The sequence below is a fragment of the Uranotaenia lowii genome, chromosome 1, assembly GCF_029784155.1.
Source record: "Uranotaenia lowii strain MFRU-FL chromosome 1, ASM2978415v1, whole genome shotgun sequence".
NCBI lineage: Eukaryota > Metazoa > Arthropoda > Insecta > Diptera > Culicidae > Uranotaenia > Uranotaenia lowii.
Genome location: NC_073691.1, coordinates 192,739,934 through 192,762,318, shown reverse-complemented (window position 1 = coordinate 192,762,318; position 22,385 = coordinate 192,739,934). Strand labels below are relative to the sequence as shown.

Here is a 22,385-nt window from a genome sequence, read left to right as displayed (position 1 = left end):
CTGGTCAGCGCGCTGTAAGTTTAGCTTAATTTTTTTCCTGTCGGGTTTCCTCTTTAGGGCTCTCTTACTCTGTTGCACTTTTTGAAGGATGCAGCAGCCAGCATTCGAGTGAAATGAGTACCCACTATTTGCATCCTGCGTTTTTTATTTCTAGTTTCGGGACGCGCTCCAAGCTTCGTCGGGAAAAGTTTTTCAATTTATATTGTGCAATATCCGACGACAAGGAATTGTGCGATTTTCGACTTCTTAAAACGTGGAAAAATGGTACGGGTTTTCTTTCCTGAAGGCTGCTGCGGTGCGATCGAGGAGAAAATAAGGCAACTGAATTAGCATATTTCGGAACGGGTGGCGGAACAGGAGAAATATGTGAATGTGCGGTAAAAGTGTTTCCAAACAGCGATAAACTTGTTTTATTGCTGTTTAAAGTTTCGGACAATTTAAAAATTTTAATCTGCCAAAGGGTCAACATACTTTCAATTAGTGAGCAAAGTTTCCGACAATTCAAAAAAACATTTTATCCACAGATTTTAAAAAAAAAAAATTTGTTGACGACTCTTAAACCGAACCTGGGGGTTAGAAACTAAACATCATTATTCATAACGGATTTGAAACACATAAAATGTTCAGAAATATTTGACAATTTTGACATTTTTTTTGACAATTTTGACAATTTTGACAATGTTTTAAAACTTTGTAGATGACAGCCAAAAAGAGACAAAAGGTTGTTCAACAAATTTTCTCGATAGAACTCGATTTGCTCAATTTTAAGGGCATGCTTATGGAAAATCCAGGTTATCGGAACACTGGATTGAAATTCCCTGACAACTTACTGCTGAATCCACTTATTGGCAACCATTGATCGTCAGTTTTTCTCGCCAGGGAAATATTTCAGCTTTTTATGATACTTAGTGGAGTTCTGTTAATGAAAGCGCAATACGAAATATGAACGGTAAACACCATCAGCCAGCGATTAGGAACAGCCCCAAAGTTCATGCGGCATAATTTACCCAGTTGGAAAGGTTCCACATATGTATGAACTCCAACTGGGCACTTCGACATTTGGTATGTGTTGGTTAATAAACTCACTCATGAAATGGCCACTTTGCCCGAACATTTTGGGGCTCATTTTGGCCTGCACCGACAGTATTAGGAAAGTATGTTCGGCCCACGCGACTCTGCACCAGCTGTTGCCCTTTTTTTTTCATTTTCGAGGTGGAAGAAAAACAAAATACCATTATTCGGACCGACTTTATACTCTTTTTTCCCACAAAAATAAGTGAAGCCACCCGAAGGGAAAAATCACAAACGTTTTCATTCGGAATGAACTGGCATGGCTTGGAAGTTTCCCTCCATGCCAGATTTTCGCACCAGAGACTTTTGGTCACCGATGTTCCGGGCGGGAAATTCAATTAGCATGTGTGAGTTATGATGCTTTGTGTGTGACCTTTTTCCATCCACCCACATTTTCCGGACTTTCTTGGGAAAAAGAAAAAAACACAAAAACAAGGAAGATAGCGAAAGTTGACTGTTATCGTGGGTAATTTACGGTGGAAAACAATGAGAATAACTTGTTAAAACAGCAAGTATTCCCAGACTCCGGACGGGTTGGTGATTTTAATTATGATTTTCCCTTATCATGTCGGTGTGCCCGGAAAGGCATTGCGAACAATTAAAATTTTAAAAGCATTTGTTTTGATAACCTGTTTTATACATGTTTGGTTGATTCAACTGCCAAGATAAAAGTACAAAACTAACTGATATAATTAACGATCTAAAAAAAAAAAAAAAGGATAGAGACAAACCAATGAAATGATCATTGAGAGACAGGCTTCGGACTCTTTTCAGAGCCCAACAAGAGCGGTGTAAAAATCAGCTCTGCTCTTTAAATTTTGTTGTGAGCGGAGCAAGAGTGGTCGATTGGAGCAGAGTGACAATACACACAGGGAGCGTTTTTCGTCACTCACAAAACACTCAAAATTTAAATGAGTACTCTATAAGTGCGTCTCCTAAAGAGTGCTCCTAAGGTGTACACAATGTGCGTCCAAGTAATTAATTGATGGTGCTGTTCGCTTTGGTTCGTATCTTGCTGTATTTTTTCGAAGATTAATAAAAAAGATAATAACATCAAGCCGGAATGGATGAGAACAATAAATCTAATACACTTTTGTTAAATATAAGTCTCTTTCAAACAACAAACCGAACGAGTCACGCTTAGAACCGATCCGAATGCTCTTTACTGGGTGAAACTAAATTGCTCCCCCACGGTGGTAAAGGTAGCATAAGTATCTGCAGTATAGTGATGCTGATTGAACATTGAATGTTAATTTTACAGTCCGCTAGCTAGTGTCGAGGGTGTTATTAACAAGATCGTTGTTTTGGATTTCGATTGTTTTGAATTCGTGAAATAAAATAAATGTTTGTCCGAAACAAGTTGATACCCATGTTGATATTCGAGTGTTGTCATGGATTTTTATGTGACTAACAATTGTTACGAGCTACAATTTGACCCATATATGCGTTTTTAAAAAACGCTTTATTGTTTCGGTAAATTACGTCATTTTTTTAACAAAATTTTAAATAATAACATACTTGAACTCAAAGAGGAAGTATTTAATGACTTAAATTCATGCAAAGCTTGATATTTGGTCTACTAACACGCGAATAAACGAGCAATTAGTGGTGAAAGGAAACGTAAAGAGATGAATGACTGGAGGACTGTAGTTCAAGATTTTTTTTGACTTTCTGGGACTTTGTTGGTTTTCCGAAAAACGGCTGGTTTTCAGAAAAAAACGGCTAATTCCCAAAAAGCCGATTTTTGACCAAGATTCTTTTTCGGGATAACACCAAATTTCATGCATTTCAAAATCATATGGTATCAAAATGAAAGTTTCGATTCTCTCAATTTCCTTTGTCCTCTTTTTAAGTGATTTTTTAAATTTTGAGGTCAATTTTTACCAAAAAATTTTTTCAGCATTTCGACAGGATTTTGACATATTATGCATTTTTCAGTTTTTTGGCATCAAAATTAAAATTTCGGTTTTTCTTATTTCCTTTGGTCCCCCTTTGGTGATTTTTGATGGTGCTTCGAGGCACCCCTAAATAAAGTCCGAATGGGTTGAAATTTTGTAGAGGTCAGTTTTTTGGGCCAATCCACAAAATTTTCATGTTCGGTTTTCGAAATTTTATATGAACCATTTGGCTGCCACGAAATAATAGCAGCGCAAGTGAAGCGCATCGAATTATACTGCGTACTTGTATGAGTGTTGTCCTCTGCTAACATATGTTACGCACGTTAGTGTATTGATGAGTGATGAGTGCAACGCTCGACTATTTCGATGCAATACGCACTTGTTTACTTTATTCGGTTGCCATTTTGAAAACATATCGTTCTTGGGCTGTTCGAAAAAATAGCAGCACAGGTTACAAAGTGCACTAAATCGCTGAAGTTTTGAAGAAATTCATAGTTTTCGATGTAAATTTGTTGTGGTAAGAGACATAAAGGTTCCATGATGAGTTTTGGTTGATTAGACATTACCGAAAATCTGCAATATTTCAGCAAAATGGGTCGCTCGAAGCATTGTACGTTCGAAGAACGAAATCACATCAAACGACTGATTGCAAGCGGAAAAACATATCGTGAAGTTCAGGAACTGCTTAACTGTTCTGCGAAAAAGGTATACAATGCATTGCACTGGAAGGAAAAGGGTGAAACTCGTGGCAGAAAGCGAGCAACAGCTTCACGAACTGACCGGAAGATGATCCGGTTGGTGAAAATGCAACCACACATCTCATCAAGAGCACTGAAACAAGAGTTGGATCTTCCCATCAGTACCTCAACAGTACGAAAACGTCTGATTAAAGCTGAATTGCAAGCTAGAAGCCCGAGGAAAGTGCCCCTACTAAATTCACGACATATTCATAACCGCTTGAACTTCGCCAACTCTCACGTCAATTGGCCCATCCAGAAATGGCGTAACATTTTGTGGACTGATGAAAGCAAAGTAGAGTTGTTTGGTTCCAGCGGTAGGCGAATGTTCGTCAGACGTCCTCCAGGTGCAGAATTCCAACCCCAGTACACCGTGAAAACGGTTAATCATGGTGGTGCCAAAATCACGGTGTTGGGCCCATTCATCGTATAGACGGTATCATGGACGCAGTTGGTTACGTGGAAATTCTGCAGAATATCATGCTACCATACGCAGAAGAGGAAATGCCCTTGAAATGGATCTTCCAACAGGACAATGACCCGAAACATACCAGCAGACGAGCAAAAGCGTGGTTCCGGGACAATAACGTTGATGTGATGGATTGGCCGGCTCAATCGCCGGACCTCAATCCTATCGAAAATTTGTGGGGAGACATCAAAAAAGCAGTTTTCGAGGCAAAGCCGACAAATGCAGAGCAACTATGGGTTGTAGTTCGCCGTGCATGGTCAGAAATACCTGTCATACGGTGCCAAAAGCTTGTGGACTCTATGTCACGCCGTTGCGCTGCAGTGATCAGAAATAACGGGTACACTACGAAGTATTGATGTCATAAATGACTTTCACATAGAGAAAGACTTGGTATGAATTCATTATTTGTTTTTAAAAAATATTTAATTTCTTGCTGCTATTATTTCGAACAGGGCAAAAATCATTTTTTTAATTATTCTCAGCCTGCAATTGATATTCTCATCCTATTTTTTTTTGTATTTCTAATGTACCACTAATATGCTTACTAAACCAAGAGAGAATTGAAATAAAAGTGACAATACAGAAAAATGCCTAAATTATTTAAACAATTTCCGAGTCGCTGCTATTATTTCGAACACCACTGTATATGCTAGATTTGTGAAGCAACTAACATTATAGATTTCATCTTGAGTTGAAAATATTTTTTCATAAAAATGACGCTTATTTTCACGACGCATTTTCGGTTGATTTTCACTCCAGCCAAAAAGTGTAACGTGATTAAAAAGCTTAGTTTTGTGTGCAGCATACTTCTAAATCTTACATTGCGTGAAGTGTTAAATTATTCAAACCTGTTTGATATGGAGAAAATTTATTTCAAAATCTACTTTCGAACCCATTATAAGATGCATTATTAAATTCTTCAGAGTACACTTCAAGAGCTTCGACATAGTTATTCAGCGAAAAATTTCCTTCAGAGAATTTATAAATTGAAAAAAAAAAGATAAGATGGCTTGGTTCAAGAGTGCGAAGAGAAATCTTTTTTTCATTTTTTCGAACAAAATGTAATTTTTTTTCATACAAACAAGAAAATTAAACTTTACTCATGTAATCGTTACTTTAAAAATCTGCAACGAAGTTGTTGAGATCAAAGGGTTTTGGTAATTCTAAAATCACTTCAAATAGACTCAGTCTAATGTAGATGCATGCTTATTTTTTTAAAAAACTTTCTCAAAAATTTCCCAAGTTTTATAAATTTTATCCTAAATTTACCATAAATTAAACAAGATGGATAGAAAACACAAAGTTCAAAACTAAATTGCAAAATAATGCAAAACTTCATTAATGATTATAAAGTAAAAACTACAGAAATGACGAATATAAAAAATGCAAACTTATGGCATTTCGTAACTTTTGTAAATCTTTTTCATTTTTAAAATTTTGCTCATTTTGTTATTCGGAAAATGGTTATTCTTATTTTTTTTTTGGCAATTCCCCATTTTGCTTGAAACTCGTGTTATTTGTCGTTCGAACTAAAGTTGCATTTTATTTATATATTTAAAATATTTTGGGAAACCCCTTATGGAAAAAGGACCTAAGTGGAAACATAAGTTTAATATGCATTATGAATGATGCGAGTTGTGAAAGTCTTAAACATGAATCCCCCAGAGATCTGAAAAAAATGGCAGTGCCAGTCGTTTTATGCAATTTCTAAGTCATGTGGCATCAAACAGTCATCAAAATGTACGTACAAGTTTTTTTTAATTCGATAATGATATTTTCACCATTCATCTATTGCCATAATAATGTAGATATATGTAATTGAGTAGATGAAAACGATTACTTTACATTACATAAATTTCATTAAACCATTGGAATTTGAACCTCGGCACCAAGCGCTTGCGCGCTTTGCTTTCAAAATGCTGCCTGAAGAATTCCGTTAATGAACTCTTTTTTTGTTATGCACATGATGGGAAGGACGGTTTCCTAAAAAACACACTTCAATTCCCAAAGAGCACGCTCTAAGAGCTACACTGATGGAGCACACATCACTCATGTAAGTGTGTGTTGAAAATTTATCTTCGGGAAGCAAGAGCAGAGTGAGTGCGGTTTAGCGCTCACAAGAGCGTGGGTTCCACTCCTCTTTGTGAAGCTTTGCTCTTGCACTTATGAGTGACACCTTAGGAGTCGTCCGAAGCCTGTTGAGAGATAATATTCTGAGCCAAATAACTCATCAAGCAATGAAATTACAAGCAAACCACCAAAAATAGAATAAAATTTAAAAAAAATTAAAACTTTCGTAATTGCAAACACTTTACAAAATTGTCAAAATTGTCAAAATTGTCAAAATTGTCAAAATTGAAAAAATTGTCAAAACTGTCAAAATTGTCAAAATTGTCAAAATTATCAAAATTGTCAAAATTGTCAAAATTGTCAAAATTGTCAAAATTGTCAAAATTGTCAAAATTGTCAAAATTGTCAAAATTGTCAAAATTGTCAAAATTGTCAAAATTGTCAAAATTGTCAAAATTGTCAAAATTGTCAAAATTGTCAAAATTGTCAAAATTGTCAAAATTGTCAAAATTGTCAAAATTGTCAAAATTGTCAAAATTGTCAAAATTGTCAAAATTGTCAAAATTGTCAAAATTGTCAAAATTGTCAAAATTGTCAAAATTGTCAAAATTGTCAAAATTGTCAAAATTGTCAAAATTGTCAAAATTGTCAAAATTGTCAAAATTGTCAAAATTGTCAAAATTGTCAAAATGGTCAAAATTGTCAAAATTGTCAAAATTGTCAAAATTGTCAAAATGGTCAAAATTTTCAAAATTTTCAAAATTTTCAAAATTGTCAAAATTATCAAAATTGTCAAAATTGTCAAAATTGTCAAAATTGTCAAAATTGTCAAAATTGTCAAAATTGTCAAAATTGTCAAAATTGTCAAAATTGTCAAAATTGTCAAAATTGTCAAAATTGTCAAAATTGTCAAAATTGTCAAAATTGTCAAAATTGTCAAAATTGTCAAAATTGTCAAAATTGTCAACATTGTCAAAATTGTCAAAATTGTCAAAATTGTCAAAATTGTCAAAATTGTCAAAATTGTCAAAATTGTCAAAATTGTCAAAATTGTCAAAATTGTCAAAATTGTCAAAATTGTCAAAATTGTCAAAATTGTCAAAATTGTCAAAATTGTCAAAATTGTCAAAATTGTCAAAATTGTCAAAATTGTCAAAATTGTCAAAATGGTCAAAATTGTCAAAATTGTCAAAATTATCAAAATTGTCAAAATTGTCAAAATTGTCAAAATTGTCAAAATTGTCAAAATTGTCAAAATTGTCAAAATTGTCAAAATTGTCAAAATTGTCAAAATTGTCAAAATTGTCAAAATTGTCAAAATTGTCAAAATTGTCAAAATTGTCAAAATTGTCAAAATTGTCAAAATTGTCAAAGTTGTCATAATTGTCACTTTTTGGTAAATATAATCTGTTATTCTTTTTTTTCCGATTTTCGCAATTTCTGTTTATTGTCTATACCTACTGAACTCCCTTCTTATTATCATCAATCTGGATGCGAATAAATCAAACAGGTTGTGCAAATGCAACACGAAGACCGAGAAACAATTAGTTAAAGTTCATTGCTGCCCGAAAAGTAATAAATAATGTTATTGTTTATATGTATTTAGCATCCCATTTGAACGTTTGATTCCCAGCGGCATGCATTGTGTAATCAACAACTTAGTCTAACTGAAAAAAATCAATTCACTCTTAGTAAGTATGTAGGGAAAAAAAACTCCAATACACTCGGAGTCTCAAAACACATTTCAACGTACAGCTGGTTGATGTTATCAGGTGGCCCAGTTTGGTACAGATCTAAGTTTTTTAGTTTTGGGTGTATATCTCGTTCCATTCATGTGTAGATTTGATAAGCGATATTTTAAATTTTAGATTTATTTGAATCGGATCGTTGTCTCGTGAGTTGAGAAAATAAAAACATGAATAAACCAACAAAGGTTGCCATTAATCGGAAGCCGTTACGCTATCAGCGTAACGGCGCGCGTCGTTGTGCCAAATTTGAATGAATTAATTTGCATAAATTTCTGACGCATATGAGATCATCCTAATGATGATCGTCGGGCGCTTATTTTTTTCCTGCTAACCCGAGGGCTGGCAAATAAATAGTCTCAAATGATTGGCTCTGAGGAACGCACCGTTATTTTTCAGCGTCCTACGAACTGCCGGCTTACACAACCTAATCTTTTCGTCGGCGTTCCTTGTTGACTGGTGAAAGCTTGTCTGGTTTAGTGCCTAACTTGAACTTGTACTAGCCAAGCCTGCCGGTTGATATAAGTGATATGCGTCGCGGTTCAGTCATTGAAAAATTAGCCCAAGTGATAGATAGGGATAAAGATACGTTCTGTAAGTTGCTAGTAACTGTCTGACATTCACGTCTAGGGCAGGTACTGATAAGCGAAACCAAGCTTCAAGCGATTGCGATAAAACCGACGAGTGTTTTAGTTTCAATCTTCATAGTTGTTCCGAAAAAGTCAGTTGGAATTTCCGATTTTCAGATTAACACAAACTTAGAAGAAGAAAAACCTTCGAAAAAAATGTCAAAGCAGGAGGAAGATGGAGATGCTGCCTTCGATCGGATCATGGAAATGGTGGGTGATGCGGGACCCTTCCAGTGGCGGTACAATCTTATATTCAACGTCGTTGCGGTGACGTTTTTCGCGATGAATGTGGTCAACATTCTTCTCATTCTGACGGTTCCGGAACATCACTGTGCCGTCCCCGGGATGGAGTTGTACAACGTGAGCGATCAGGAACTGTGGAACAATTTGACACTTCCCAGGTGGGTACAGTTGGTAGAAAGAAGAAACAAATATCAGTTGAATTACACATTGACATGACACACATCATACGAGATCTGCAATGAGGCAGTAGTTATGTATGCTAATGACCCAGCAATCGTGCGATTCAATGATTTATGGAGCATGAACGAGTGACTGACAAGATAATGAGCGTGTGCTGAGAAAGAGTGAGCTAGAGACCAGTTTAATTAGTGGCTTAGAAAATAGATTGTTGTTTTTTCCTGGAATAATCTATGTTAGGTACAAAGAAAGAATTGAAATGGTATTTTAAAAATTGTTTATGGATCACAGAATAGAACTGTTGAAATTAAACGATGGATGATAGTATAAAATTGGCATTTTAACCTCAAAATGGGCTTAAATATATAACAAACAATCCAAGCGAAGGTACTGTTAAAAGAACACTTTAATTTGAACCGGTTAAGCCAGTTTGAAAATTCATTAAGCATGTTCTGATTAGAAGTCTTATCTTAAACGCCTAAAGCGCCTCTGGTTCTCCTTCGAGCAGCAATTAGCAGATATGGCTTTAAAAGTTATCTTGGCTAAATTTTGATTTATTATCTCTCACCTACAAAAAAAGAAATGCAACGATTTAGGACTGGAATTTTATGTGCATATAATTAAAAGGAGTTCTATATTTAACTAAAGGAGTTTAAACATCGAGTTTCATGCTCGGGAAAAGTAGAGTAGGGGAGAGGCGGGCTATATAGTTTCAACACATTTTATTTTCATCTGTTATAACCTTAATTCAAATTCTAAACCAAATTCTGAACCAAAAGCTGGATGAAAAATCTGCATTTTGAAACGGTCAACTTTGAATGGAAATAGAATAAATTATCATAGATGGAAAAATCGAAACTTTGATTACAATTGAAAGCTTCTTATGATATTATCTTAAATACAATTCGTCATAAACACGCATTTCATGATTTAAATCCTTTAAAAAAAAATACAAACTCGCACATTTCTGGACAATCTAATCTTGAACCGGAAGTCAATTTAAAAATTCTTTTTATAATGCGTTTTTTTTTATCTGACTTTTATGTGAAATCGACTTGATGATATACTTATCTGAAATCAAAAACTTATGCCACAATGTAATTCTAGAACCTGTCAAATATAATAAGAATCAGAAATCAAAATTTTTGTTCTATCACAGAGATTTAAAATGTTAACCCCCTTCTGTACACGAGCCCAATAATGGACTCGATGTTTGTTTCACATTTTTTTTGCTTAATTCAGTTCTGTAAAAGATTTCAAACAATTAACATGCATCAAAACTACAATAACCAATTCAAAAACCTACATTTAACCATTTTTTATTTCTTCTAACTTTCTATCCGTCTATAAAATTTCATAATCTTGAAATGTTCTCACTAAAAAGACATCACTTTCACGAATACGGTCGATAAAATAATTAACAAACATAACTAACGGTGCGAAAACTCTTCATAAATTTCTATTCTAAATAAATGTAATCGCCAATTTCAAATTTGAAAAATTCCTTCATAACTCATTAAATGAAGTTTTGAGCTTTTGATTTTGAATTCTTATTGTTTTCTGTTAATTTTTAAAGTCCAAGTTTGCATTCGAAAAGGGATTCGAACTCCAAAATAAAGAAAAACGGAAGTTATATAATAATTCTAATACTAGCTGAACCCGGTTTCGCTAGCAAAAATGTTGTTTTTTATAATCAAGGCTATTTTTGATTACGTTTTCTGTTTGCTGAAGTTTGATTTTCAAAATAACTCAAAGTTTTGAATTTGGTCGAGGTTATAACAAATTTAGCCGATTATCCTCCCTCGGCACAAAACAAGATATTTGACTTTTTATCACTCCACCACCGTTTTTGCATAATGGCACGATTCCAGATCCTATTTAAACTTTGTGGGACATATTGAAGTGCTTTTCGAAGAAAACTGTCGCATTTGGAGGCAGTATTCTTTGTATTTTTAGCCATTCATTTTGTCTAAAATTGGCTCCGACAATCAGGACCTTGAGCGCATCATGGGGCGCCATGGCCTAGGACAGATGAGCGAAAACGGAGAGCTGTTTGTAGAATTTTGTGGCAACAACAACATGGTGATCGGTGGATCGCTCTTCCCCCATCGACCAGCACATAAGGTCACTTGGGTATCCCGAGATGGCCGAACAGAAAATCAAATTGACCACATCTGCATCAGCCGAAAATGGAGAAGGAGCCTTCTTGATGTCCGCAACAAGCGAAGCGCAGACATTGCATCTGACCATCACCTCGTCCTTGGCGAGATACGACTGAGAGTTGCGCGTGTCCAACGGCGCGAGGAGAAAGTCGGGTGTCGATACGACGTCCGCCGGTTGGAGAATCCAGAGGTGAAAAGGGCATACGTTGAACAGCTAGAATCCCGAGCCTCGGAGCTGCCGACAGACGGAACAGTCGAAGAACAGTGGTGTGGAATCAAGAATGCCTTTATCACGACGAGCCATGGTACTCTCGGTAAAGTTTGTGGAAGAAGGAGTGAATGGATGTCGGATGAAACTTGGAGGATGGTCGATGATCGGAGAAAGGCGAAAGTCGGAATTGAGCAGGCATGTACCGGGTCAGTCAAAGCAGCCGCCCGCTTACGATATGCGGAGCTGGAAAAGGCAGTTAAACGAGCTTGTAGACGAGACAAGAGAGCCTGGACAAACTCCCTAGCCGAAGAGGGGGAAAGAGCCGCCCGCCAATGGAGATATCCGATTACTTTATGACATTTCACGCCGCCTCAGTGGTGCAAGGACTAATGCAAGAATGCCGCTAAAAGACAGAGCAGGTCAGTTATTGACCGATCGAACAGATCAGCTCAAACGATGGACTGAGCACTTCGAACAACTCTTCCGAGTCACGAATAGCGATGGCCAACAGAATCTGCAGCTCGAAGTCGCATAAATGGCGTCAACTCGGAAGCGCCTTCGCTGGCTGAAATAGAAGCGGCAATCAAAAACATGAAATCCAACAAAGCACCAGGGATCGATTGCATCCCTGCTGAAATGCTGAAAGCCGACCCTGCCCTATCAGCACAAATGTTGCACCGTCTTTTCGCTGACATCTGGGATACTGCAACATTCCCGGCCGACTGGATGCAGGGTATCCTCGTAAAGGTCCCGAAGAAAGGAGACCTGACAGAGTGCGGTAACTGGCGAGGCATAACGTTGATCTGTACAACCCTCAAAGTACTCTGCAAAGTGATCCTGAACAGGATCCAGGAGAAAATAGACGCTACACTCCGACGGCAACAAGCTGGATTCCGATCTCGACGATCATGTGTGGACCACATCACAACGCTACGAATCATACTGGAACAAATCAACGAATTCCAGGACTCTCTTCTGCTGGTGTTCGTTGATTTCGAAAAAGCATTCGACCGACTTAACCATGAAAACATCTGGGCTGCTCTTAGACGACGAGGGGTCCCAGAGAAACTAGTCCATCTCATCGAAGCACAGTATGAGGCATTTTCGTGCAAAGTCTTGCATGACGGTGTCTTGTCCGAACCAATCCCGGTAACTGCTGGAGTGAGACAAGGATGTATTCTATCACCGCTACTTTTTCTAATCGTAATGGATGAGATTCTGATTGGATCGATTGACTGTGCACCGAACCGAGGATTGCCGTGGAATCCTTCAATAATGGAGCAACTGAATGACCTTGACCTGGCTGACGATATTGTTTTGCTCGCCCAAACACAACCAGATATGCAGAGCAAACTCGACGACCTCACCGAAAGTTCCAAGGCAGCAGGTCTCAAAGTCAATGTCGGAAAGACCAAGTCGATGGAGATCAACACAGGAAATCCCTCCAGTTTCATGGTAGCTGGGCAACAAGTTGAGAAAGTGGAGTGCTTCCAGTATCTTGGTAGCCAGATTACGCCTGATGGTGGTACCAGAAAAGACATCGAAACACGGATCAGAAAGGCCCGATTTGCGTTTGCGAGTCTCCGAAACATCTGGCGGTCACGCCAGATCTCTCTACGAACAAAAATCCGAATCTTCAACTCAAACGTCAAATCCGTATTGCTGTACGGGTGCGAAACTTGGTGCACATATGCGGTAACGACGCGAAAACTGCAAGTATTTGTAAACCGCTGCCTTCGGAATATCATCCGCGCTTGGTGGCCTGGCAACTGGATCTCGAATGAGGAACTACATCGCCGGTGTCATCAAAAGGCGCTAGAAATCGAGATTCGGGAACGTAAGTGGAGATGGATTGGGCACACGCTGCGAAGAAAATTCATTTTGTCAATCCTTATGAAAGACTGTATAATTTTTGGTTTCCACAGATCGTTAGCCTTCTCGAGTACATGATATTAAATTTTTCAATTTGGTCTCCTAGTTTATCTCCAGGAAATACAGGCAAGATTTGTCAAAGAATAGTTTTTGGTTGTAACTCTGCCAGGTGGCCGCTCTAGAGTTCGTTTTGCTGTACATTTCGAAATTTTTCAAAAAATCTCCCCACAAACAGTTCAAATATTTTGCCACGATTTGACCACCGTATATTGTTTATTTTACCGGTGGCAGCTTCTCAACCTTGTAGAAATGAAGTCAGGCCTATTTATTAGTCAGCCAGACGAACCAGTCAATTTTGACCTTTTTATCACTTGATGTATTCATATTTTCGGATTGACATTGAACGAACTTCCACATTCCTCTCACTTCATGGAATCAAACATCTTCACTTTAACTAAAATTTTACTTTTCTTTTTGTCTATAGTATTTCTTGAACGATTTACCATGTAAATTTTGATCGAATAGTCGATTTCCTGCTTTTTTGCTTGAGATTCTGCCAAAAATAATTGTCAATGAACTTCAGTATTGAACGCTATCTCAAAAACCACTGAACAGATTGACTGCCAAATTTTGTATACGTACACATTTACATTACAAAGTAATCTCACTGAAAATTTTATCAATTTCCATCCATGCATTTAAAAGTTATTCACAAAACAAAGTGGTGCATTTTTTACGAATACACTCCTTATTTTCATCTGAAGCTGATTTAAAACTTTTTATTCGAAATATATTTGTGTTTCGGATGTTGATCTGGAAATTGGATTATGACGCTGATCAAGGCCGGATTAAAGGGGGAGGCAAAAGGGGCAATTGCCCCGGGCCCCCCGGGTCAGGGGGGCCCCCCGAGGGAAAACAAATTAACATTACTTTAATCATACTACCTCAATTTCTACAAATCTATGAAAAGAAATCAAAACAAGAAAATCGGAATGAAAACTTAAAATATAACAACTAAAGGGACCCCCGTGAAATAATATCTAGAATAGTTTTTCTCTTACATAAATTAAGGGGGCCTCTAGAGGAAGCAGTGAAGAAGTTCTTCCGCATTTTTCGGGCTGAGAACATCAAAATCTTGGTATTGAATTTCAAAATCTGTACAAAAATAATGTAAACTAAATTCGAAAAAAAAATCAAGAGAAAATGAGGAAAAACACCTCAAGTTTTCTTTTTTTATCGAAACCTCTCAGTCTGGTAAAATTATGAAAAACAACTTCTCATTTTCATTACATGCAAACGTCTTGCACAATTATAATGTTTATTATTACGTTCACTTTCCAAGTAATGGATACTCTAAAATAGCAGCTAATTTCGTCAAAACTGGCTCACAGTGCTAAGAGAGAAGCTTTATGATAAACATTTCAAAATTTTACCACGGATTAAAATTTTGGACCAATTGACAGTACTGAGTTTCTTTATAGAATTTCCATCCCAATTTTTGTCTTAGGTCTAAAATTCGTATTTAAACATTTCCAACTGATTTAACTAAAATTTTACCATATAATGAAGTACATAAATGTCCTAAATTCAGCATATCATTTTCCAAATGATCATTCTCAAATTATCATTACATAATATGATCTCATTGTGGAGTTGCTAATATCATTGAGTGATTCTTTTAACATGAATATTTATAATTTTATTTTTCGTCTTTTATTTTTCCAGATTCACTTCATTGAGATTTTCAAGCCTTGTGTTGTTACTTCAGTTACTGAAGTTCATCTCCATGGTTTTTCTGAATTTTGATAACTCATGATCTTTGTTTAAGGTCCTTAATTCATTTGGATTCCTCATCTGACTTTTTTCAATGATATCTGATTCTGTATTTTAAACATTTAACTCTATTCTGGATTGCTTTTCAAACGATCATTTTTTCATTTATACCCCTTGGGCTTCGGGAGCATCGAATAAAACTGTTGGGGATTTTTTTTTATTATCTGACAATTTGCGCCGGGGGTCTTCAGATTTTCTCCAAAATTGAAATTTTGGTTCATTTTTGCGACTTAAAAACACATGTATTTTTTCAGATTTCTAACATTTTTATTTTTTGAGTTAGCTTCGGTTAGATTTTTTCGTAAATAAAAAATAACCATTTTTCAAAGCTACATAACTCTGTTGTTTCTCAACGGAAATTATAAAATAGCACATCAAAATGCATTGAAATTTTATCAGCTTTCCAAATAGAATAGTTGAAAAAAATTAAATAATGACCTTCAACATGAAAAGTTGTAAATAAACTTTAAATGGCGTCTAAAAGTACCGTCTGCACCACCGAATATTTTGCAAAAAATACCATTGTATAGCTCGATTCATGATGCAACTTTCATCTGAAGACACCAAAGTGGGCCATTAACACCTTGAAGAGTTATGAAAGAAATAATGACAATAAATCTCTTTTTTTGCATCGAAAACAAACAATGGTGGAACAACTGCACTCACATATGGAGATAGCAAGCACTTCTAACAACATGGAAACAAAAGAACTTACCAAAGCAGGTAAAAAACACTACTTTTTCGTGCTTTGTTGTGTGTTTACAGCAAAACTGACTTTAAATTTTAACTAAAATTCTGAATATCGTATTGTTTAAGTGATATAACTAATAATGGGAATGTTGCTTTACAACCTGGTCATATACTATGTAACTTATTAATTTTTCGAGCAAAGATCATTGTGTAGCTTAATCAATGCCAATAGTAGAAGGTCCAGTCCCTGTGTTTGGGATCATAAAAATGTGATTAAAAAAATGAAATATAGACGTGCTTTACATAGTGTTTATATCGGGAGCTAAGCACTGGACACCAAAATCCTTTCCCTTTGATCAAAAAAGTATGAGAAAGTGGCACAAATGTTGTAGAAATAATCAAAGAGCTCAGTATAGCCAGCCCAGGCTGTAAAATGATGAAAATATGATACTTTTACCGTATTCGTTTTCTACATTCGCCCAGTTTTAAGGTTTACCATACTAAAACGAACATAATTCGTCGTCAGTGTTTTGCTACCTCGATCGCTCACACAAGAATCTTCAGTGTTCCACCGTCCATTTTAAATCAAATCTGGGGAATTACGGATGCAAAACTTAGCGCATAAACTTCTAAAAATGACAGTAAAATGTGCATAACTTGTTGTGACCTGGTGCAAAACTGGGTATAAACGCATACGTTAATAGATTTTTGGATATAACATGAAGTCAGTTGAGCTGCAACAATCTACCGCCCCTTCTTTCATAACAGTCCCATATACAAAAATAAGCAAGCGAGACAATCAGCTTTTTCAGCATAAACGAAAATCGTTTCTAGGTTGTCATAATAAATCGTTAGGCCTGAAATTTTCGAAATTGGGTTATTGGTAAGGTCGAGAGCACCATTTTTATTCATTATGGGACTGTTAATCGACCATATTTGAAACCTTTTTCGAATCTACTAGCATAACAGTCCCATACAAAATATATTTTTATCACCAAGCTACTTTCTAAGACTTAAATTTGATCATTTTTGAACTTCTAAATGCAATTGTCATAAAAAGAAACATACTTTTGCAAAAAAATATCATGAATTCCACATTGTAAGTTGAATATTTTTACGATTTTTGATTGCATCCAATAGTTTTTCGCTCAGGAAGTCATTCCTAAGAAAGTCAGACCTGCCTTCGAAAACTAGTGTGCATCATTCGACATCAAGTGAGTTGAAAAATGTTTAAATGATTCAAAGCAATAAACCAAAGACTATTTCGCCGAAAGAAACATTGAAAAGTAACCAAATCCGTGGTATTTCACATATGGGACTGTTATTCAGGTATATTTCATATAGGACAGCCACGAATTGTTATTTTTTTTTCGAAATTTCTAGAACAAAACCTCTTTTTTTAGTCTTTTATGTTGAAGCCTTATGTTGACCTAAAATGACGAAAATTCATATGGGACTGTTATGCGTGTAGGGGCAGTCTGAAAATGACGAAAACATAGTGTTTTTTACCTGCTTTGGTAAGTTTTTTTGTTTCCATGTTGTTAGAAGTGCTTGCTATCTCCATATGTGAGTGCAGTTGTTCCACCATTGTTTGTTTTCGATGCAAAAAAAGAGATTTATTGTCATTATTTCTTTCATAACTCTTCAAGGTGTTAATGGCCCACTTTGGTGTCTTCAGATGAAAGTTGCATCATGAATCGAGCTATACAATGGTATTTTTTGCAAAATATTCGGTGGTGCAGACGGTACTTTTAGACGCCATTTAAAGTTTATTTACAACTTTTCATGTTGAAGGTCATTATTTAATTTTTTTCAACTATTCTATTTGGAAAGCTGATAAAATTTCAATGCATTTTGATGTGCTATTTTATAATTTCCGTTGAGAAACAACAGAGTTATGTAGCTTTGAAAAATGGTTATTTTTTATTTACAAAAAAATCTAACCGAAGCTAACTCAAAAAATAAAAATGTTAGAAATCTGAAAAAATACATGTGTTTTTAAGTCGCAAAAATGAACCAAAATTTCAATTTTGGGGAAAATCTGAAGACCCCCGGCGCAAACCCGTCAGATAATAAAAAAAAATCCCCTGTTGTCACATTCAGAATAAAAATTTGATAACATTTTTTTACCTGATGAGAATCATACTCATAAACATCCCACGAAAACGTTTTGTTTATGTTTCAAAGGTATAATATTGAAATACACATTTGGTGCAACTTCTGCTTTGGCTCTGTAATCTCAATTTTTTTAAATTTAATTTATATTTCGTTCCTCCAAACTTGATTTGAAATTATGATTCAGATTTAAGACACTGAATTGTGGTTCTGAAAAAACAGTATTTAAAGCTTTGAACTCTTTTTTCTGTATTTCTATTAAATTTGAATTTAATTATTTTGTTTATTTTTTTTTTGAATTTTGTTCTTTATGTTTCAAATCTTCATGATACTTTCCAATTGTCATAAAGTGAAAATTTCTCGATAAAGCACAAACCAGACGATCAATGATGAAATGGAAAACTTTTAAAATATCTATTCGTCGTTATTCTAAATCAGAGAATTTTAGTTGGTGATAAGGGTATTAAAAAAATTGAGGGTTAAATCTGGCATTTGGAAGCTCAAATCAGAGCTTTCATTTGTGAGAAATTTCTAAACTCTTCCGCAATGTTTACACTTTATTGATTAATAATTTTTATTTGAAGATATCAGTCACCATCTTCTATACAGACATCATGGCAATTTAAAGAGAGTATACTGAACTCATCTCCAGTTCTTTAAGACGTTTAAAATGTTCAGGATAGCGTTTAAAAAAAAATTGAATCATGAGGGCCCCCCGAGAAAAATTGCCTCGGGCCCCCCAATGGCTTAATCCGGCCCTGACGCTGATAAAGATTTGTGATCGTAAAGAATCCGATTGATAATTCTTAACGATTGTGATTATATGAAAAGTTTGACCTCTTCGCATTTGAAATTTCCCGATTTAATACTCAAAGGCACAAGGTAAAAAAAAAGTCTGTACTCCAAATTCAAACAGCTTTAACTTGCCATCTCCTAAACTAAGGTTGCCAGATTGCACGGTTTAATCCAGGTTTGCCCGGATAATTGATACAAAATTTGGGAACAGTCCGGATTTCATTGAAAAATGCCCAGATTTTAGTCCCTTATTTGGCAAATAAAACAAAAAAAATGTCTGTGTTATGTGTTATGTCTCCATAACGAAATTTTATGAGCAAGTTTTATAAAAATAATCATAATGGTTTTTTGAAAGCCTCAAATTCGATTTGAAATCTGATCGATTAATTTTACCAGGTTTTTGTATGAAATTGCCTGAACTGAGCCTACAGATTGAGTTCCAGTTTGTCAAAATTTGGTTAATTTTTAGAAATTTTTTCTGTTTGTAAAAGTGTAAATTCAAAATCTTAAAATATCTCCTTTTCGAAAACTCTCAAACAAACATCTCTCCTGATAAAATCAAAGAACTTAGATGCAATTATATTTGAAAAATCTCATTTATTTAATACTTAGCTGAAAATCTTTTTGCAATGTTTTTTTTTACAAATTTTTGCCCATAATAATTCAGCATCATTGTCAATCTTTTGATTTTAATTGTTTTTTTTTTTAAGATAACTTAAAAAAGCAGTTTGGGCTTAGAAAATTGCTAGAATTTTTATGTGTCCTTTGCAAAATGGCTCCAAAAATAATTTTCAAGATGTTTTGATACGTAGAAACTATGCTGATCAGAGTGACTCCGACACGGTGTCTCTGGAAGAAAACTTCATTTTTCAAAAATAAACATCACTATTTTTTTGCACCAATAGAAAGATGGGACTTTCCTCTTTTATTTGAATTTGAAACAATCGGTCGGGGTTCTAACCCATTTTTTTTTAAAGAACCATTTGAATGGTTTATTCAAAGACAAAATCATTCTTACCCCTGTTAAACCACTTGTCTTACCACTTGCTTTATTAGAAATCGTTATACCTATAACATGATCTTATATAGGAAAAATCTCTGGCTACAAATTTGTCGAAGACATCAAACTGAAACAAAATGAGAGAAAAAAGATCTTATTTTGCAAACAGAGTGGTTACTTTTTCATTGGAAAAATCAAATAAAACTTTTCTTCGATGATTATACTAAGACCAGAAATTGTATCTTGACGACTTAGTTATTTTTTTTTCGGGTTAAAATGTTCAGCACGGTTTATTTACATTAATATAACAATATTATTTTATTAAGATTATCGAAAGTAAAGAGATCAATATTATCGGAAGTTTTTTTTGAAGAAAAAGTAGTTCATATTTTGAGCAAGTTTATGTGATTATATTTATTACCAAATATTTGAGACCAAGAAACAAATAAGAATTTCTTCTGTCATTTAAGTCCCAATTTGAAAATAATTCCCCTGAATATCAAAATAGAATATTTTAGTTGAAAATGTTTCATCCTTTTTGATGATTTTTATTGTTTTCATTCATTTAATAAACACAACCTTGGACAAGGATATCAAAATAATTGCAAATTGTCGATTATAAATACATAAAAAAAATTTAAACCTGTTGTTCATATGTGATGGCATTGACGAGCGTTTTTGGAGGCACTTTTGTATGTAAAAATGTGATCAAATTTGAGTATACAATTTGGAAAATTTGGCGGAACGGCTAGAAATGCAATTACATATGACTTGACAAACCATTGCACTTGCATAGAATTTTTCTGTTTAAATTGATGTTTCCGCCTCGTCAACACTTTGGCCATCCCAAACAGTGTAACACTGGTCACTTCAAAGCGGCTTGTAATCAAACTTGCTAAAGGTTTCTTCGTCGATGATCCTCGATTTTCCACACAGAAGTTGATCATTTAATTTATGCACTCTTGGTTTGACAGAAGCAGCTTGGTTTTGAATCTGCTTCTCACATGTCTTTAGACCCAAACTTACCTTGGCACAATGGCCGTTGCGTAGGGGGGATCTCACTATTTTGGTCACATCCCGAACTGCGGCAGTTTTCCTACTGATGTAAGCAGGCATGACCCATTCGATCCAAAGTTTTGTCCACCGGCCCAATTTCGGCCAAAAATTGTTTCTCTACGCAGCTGCTTTCCAATGCTTTCTTCTTCCATTTTCGCCAAATGGTTCAGCGAAATTTTGGAGAAAGCACAACATTTGTGCACGATATTTTTGCGCTCTTCGGAGAAAATGCTTCTCATTTTCACGAAAATTTTTATAACTGGAACTCACAATATCCAGAGTATTAAGTTGAACTATAAACAACAACACAAAGCAGAAATCAGCTGTTTCAACGTCAACCGGACACACTATATTTACCCATAACCTTTAAAAATTTGGCAAATACATGGTTGATGACTCAAAACATCATACGATTTTGAAGCTACACGGGCGTATTCAAAACTCCACGAAGTTCTTGTAGAATTCTGAAAAAAAATTATTATCTTTCTCTTGGTATTTGAAAAAAAAAGTTGATTAAGAAATGAGAGTCTTCGATCCTCGATAACTGTTCTATTAAGATTCAAATATAACTAACAAATATTTTCCTCTTGCAGAGCCCCTACCAGTCGAGGAGACCTCGGGTACAGTTCTTGCACCATGTACAACGTGTCCCTTTATCCGCCGGGAACCGATCCCGCCCAATTGGTATTCGGTGAAAACGACACCATCCCCTGTCAGTACGGCTACTGGTACGATCGGCAGTATTACGATAAAATACCGGCAACCCAGCAGAACTGGGTCTGTGAAAAGGAACTCTACGCTACCAACGTATTTGCGGTGATTCGGATGGCCGAGGTGTTGGGTTCGTTTGCACTCGGGCAATTGGGCGATCGGTATGTTGCTTTGAGATCGAGATAAACTTCTTTCGATATTAAATGTTCGAACTGATCAAATGATCTACCCTTTTCTCTTCCTTTCAAGGATAGGTCGCCTGCCAGTGTTTTTGGTCAGCATAGTGATGATTGTTGTCGGACGATCGCTTGCGGTAATTACGGATGAAATCTACTGGCTGTTTGCTTTGCTTGCCTTCATCGGTAGCTTCGGAACAAATACCAGCTTTCAATCGCCGCTGATCGTTGTCATGGAAATATCGCGGGATGAAGATCGAGCTGCCCTTTCACTGTGGCAGCTTGTCGGATGGACTCTAGGAGTTTCTCTGCCTCCGTTGGCTTTCTGGTGGCTGCGTGACTGGGTCTGGTTCATGCTTCTGACCAGCATTCCTTGTGCACTCTTCATCCTGATACCGGGATATACGATCGAATCACCGAGATGGTTAGCGACTCAGGGGCTCTATAAAAAATGCCTGACCGAATTGAAAAAAATTGCCAAAGTAAACGCAAGGCAGTTTCTGTTGACGGAAGATGAACTTCGTGAACGTGTTCCTGTGAAAGAAGTGGAAAAGACCTATGGCATAGCATCTCTCTTTAGCGGATGGCATATGACGAAATTGTCCGGTTTGCTTCTTTTTAGTTGGATCTGCAATACAATTCCGACCTACACGCTACTCCTGTTCAGTATGCAGATGGGTGGTAATCCCTTTTTGAACGTATTCTGGCAGGGAGCTATTGAGTTG

At 35.9% G+C, this 22,385-nt stretch overlaps 1 protein-coding gene across 1 annotated transcript in view; it reads left to right on the top strand.

Moving 5' to 3' along the window:
- Positions 1–314: 314 nt before the first annotated feature.
- Positions 315–22,385, top strand: part of LOC129738257 (solute carrier family 22 member 7-like) — a 26,926-nt gene continuing 4,855 nt past the window's right edge. The window contains exons 1-4 of the mRNA XM_055729441.1: positions 315–377; positions 8,737–9,020; positions 21,367–21,645; positions 21,734–22,381. Coding sequence (XP_055585416.1) covers positions 8,776–9,020; positions 21,367–21,645; positions 21,734–22,381 — 1,172 coding nt within the window. The 5' untranslated portion in view covers positions 315–377; positions 8,737–8,775. The remainder of the gene's footprint in view (positions 378–8,736; positions 9,021–21,366; positions 21,646–21,733; positions 22,382–22,385) is intronic.